This window comes from Cupressus sempervirens, chromosome 7 (assembly GCF_028749045.1).
Source record: "Cupressus sempervirens isolate cs-2001-9-10 chromosome 7, ASM2874904v1, whole genome shotgun sequence".
NCBI classification, from domain to species: domain Eukaryota; kingdom Viridiplantae; phylum Streptophyta; class Pinopsida; order Cupressales; family Cupressaceae; genus Cupressus; species Cupressus sempervirens.
Window position 1 is genome coordinate 312,937,126 of NC_143124.1, and position 2,268 is coordinate 312,939,393.

The 2,268-nt window shown below is 40.9% G+C and overlaps 1 protein-coding gene across 1 annotated transcript; it reads right to left on the reverse strand.

Moving 5' to 3' along the window:
• Positions 1–567: 567 nt before the first annotated feature.
• Positions 568–1,960, reverse strand: LOC149546666 (uncharacterized). The gene is made up of 2 exons (XM_089794022.1): positions 1,306–1,960; positions 568–833 (listed from the first exon to the last, which is right to left on the reverse strand). The coding sequence occupies exons 1-2, from the start codon at positions 1,958–1,960 to the stop codon at positions 568–570; spliced, it is 921 nt and encodes a 306-aa protein (XP_089650148.1).
• Between the last annotated feature and the right edge of the window lie 308 nt (positions 1,961–2,268).

Here is a 2,268-nt window from a genome sequence, read left to right on the forward strand (position 1 = left end):
GAGTATATATATATGAGAATATATATATATATAAATATATATATGTATATATATAAATATATATATATATATATATAAATATATATATATATGTATATATATATATATATATATATATATATATATATATATATATATATATATATATATATATGTATGTCTATATATAATGTGCACACAACACGACAAGAAGAAGACTAACGCAAAAATAAATGAAAAAATAATAAACAACCCCCATCCCCAACCCATGCCAGGAACTGGTTACAAAAGATACCACGAAGCAAGAGAATGAAGGACAAAAATAAAAATGAAACCAACCAGCGCAAAAGTAGCAAGGGAATCGGCCCCACACGAAGGGACAAAAAACTAGAAAAACCAGGAGATAATGCGGAGGAGAGAAGAGAAAGAAGAAACACCAAAGACACAAAAGAAGAAGTGGCCAACCTGGGGTAAAGTGTAAGGCACCCGAGGAGAGGAGAGGGGGAGAGAGGACAAGAACCAAGGAGAGAGGAGCAGCAAAGCAAGACGGACGGAGAGAGAAAGAGCTAAACCACCGCAAAGAGGGTGTTACTCTGCATAAGTCACCAGAGGATGCCACGAGGGGTTGAGAAGCCATCCATCATCACGATTGAGGTTGATGGGGTGGTTAATAATTTCAACTGCTTCTTTAAGCTTCCTCTTAAAATAGTTGTCCTCGTGGGAAATGATTTGCGTGTCCTCCAAACATATGTGATGCTTGGTCAAGGAGGAGTGTTCAGCAAGCGTCGATTTGTAAACCCTATCGTGTCTGATGTCAGCCACATGCTCCTTGATACGGGTGTGGAATGAGAGGCCTGTTTCGCCAATATAGGGAGTACCACACGAGCAGACCACTTTGTAAACCCCTGAGTTGGTGAACGAATCTATGGGGTCTTTGATTAGTGGGACACGATTCTTGAGCTTGAAGAGGGGCTTGAAAGCAACATGCAACCCATTTTTGGACAGGATCTTGGCAATCTTATGGGAAATGCCTTCCACGAAAGGGAGGGAGGAAAATAGAGTACGAGGGGGGGGGAAGAGAAGGGGGCGAGGAGGCAAAGAAGAGGGACCTAGCTTGGTTTAGGGCCCTAGAAATTTGCCTAGAAGAATAACCATTCAGCCGAAATACTTGGCGAAGGTGGTTGAGCTCAAGGTTTAGATGATCAACATCACAAATCCTATAGGCTCTTAGGGCCAGGGTCTTGAGAGTGCTAGTTTTATGGCTAGGATGGTGGTGGGATGACGGATGAATGTATAGGTCGGTATGGGTGGCCTTTCTAAACACACGACGGCCGAGGGAGCCATCTGATTTCTTGATGAGCAAAACATCAAGGAAAGGCAATTGGTTGCTAGACTCTAGCTCTTTGGTGAAAGAAATGCAGGGCGTCAAACTGTTGATGTGCTGGTGGAACTCTTCTAACTTGTCCAGCCCATGAGGCCAACAAATGTTAGTATCATCTACATATCTTTTCCACCATTTAGGTTGAAGAGGAAAGGAACGAAGGGCCACCTCTTCAAAATGCTCCATATAGAGGTTGGCGATGACAGGGGAGAGAGGGGAGCCCATGGCCACACCATCAACTTGCTCGTAGATGACTCCTTGAAAGGAGAAAAAGGTTGACCTGAGGCAAAGCTCGACCAGACTGGCAATCTCCGCATTGGTCTTGCGCTTCACGATTTCAATGGAATCAGGGATAGGGACCTTCGTGAAGAGAGAGACCACGTCAAAGCTTACCAGGACATCATTGGCATCAAGTCGAGCATCCTTGACGAATTGCACAAAGTGAGCGGAGTCTTTAACAAAGTAATCAGAATTTCCTATCAGAGGAGAGATTAGCTTGGCCAAATGAGCAGCCAAGGGATACGTGGGGGAACCTATAGTGTCAACTATCGATCTAAGCGGGATGCCCCCCTTGTGGAGTGTATGATCTTCTGGATGCATGCATGATAAAAATATGTTATGGATGTGGGTTCACTAAGTTGTGAAAAGTTTTAATTGTGCATTTGTACCTTGGATAACTAATTCACCCCCCCAAGTTATTATAAATAATTCCAACATTAAGTATATATTAGAAATGCAATAAATCCAAATTCATCTATTTATCTATTTTTTTCAAATTTTTTGTGCTGAAAATAAAAATAACCCCCAAGAAAAATTTCTCCAACCAATAAGAAAAATAAATTATATTGTAAAAATATATTTTAAAAATAATATTCCTAAAAATATTAGAATCAAAAGAATTTGTCTCT

Excerpts from the sequence above, each read along its gene's own strand:
- LOC149546666 (XM_089794022.1), bottom strand. The coding sequence starts at position 1,960 with ATGCATCCAGAAGATCATACACTCCACAAGGGGGGCATCCCGCTTAGA. Across the intron at positions 834-1,305 it reads AGATGGCTCCCTCGGCCGTC|GCCTCTCATTCCACACCCGT; the intron begins GTGTGTTTAGAA and ends TTGGCGAAACAG.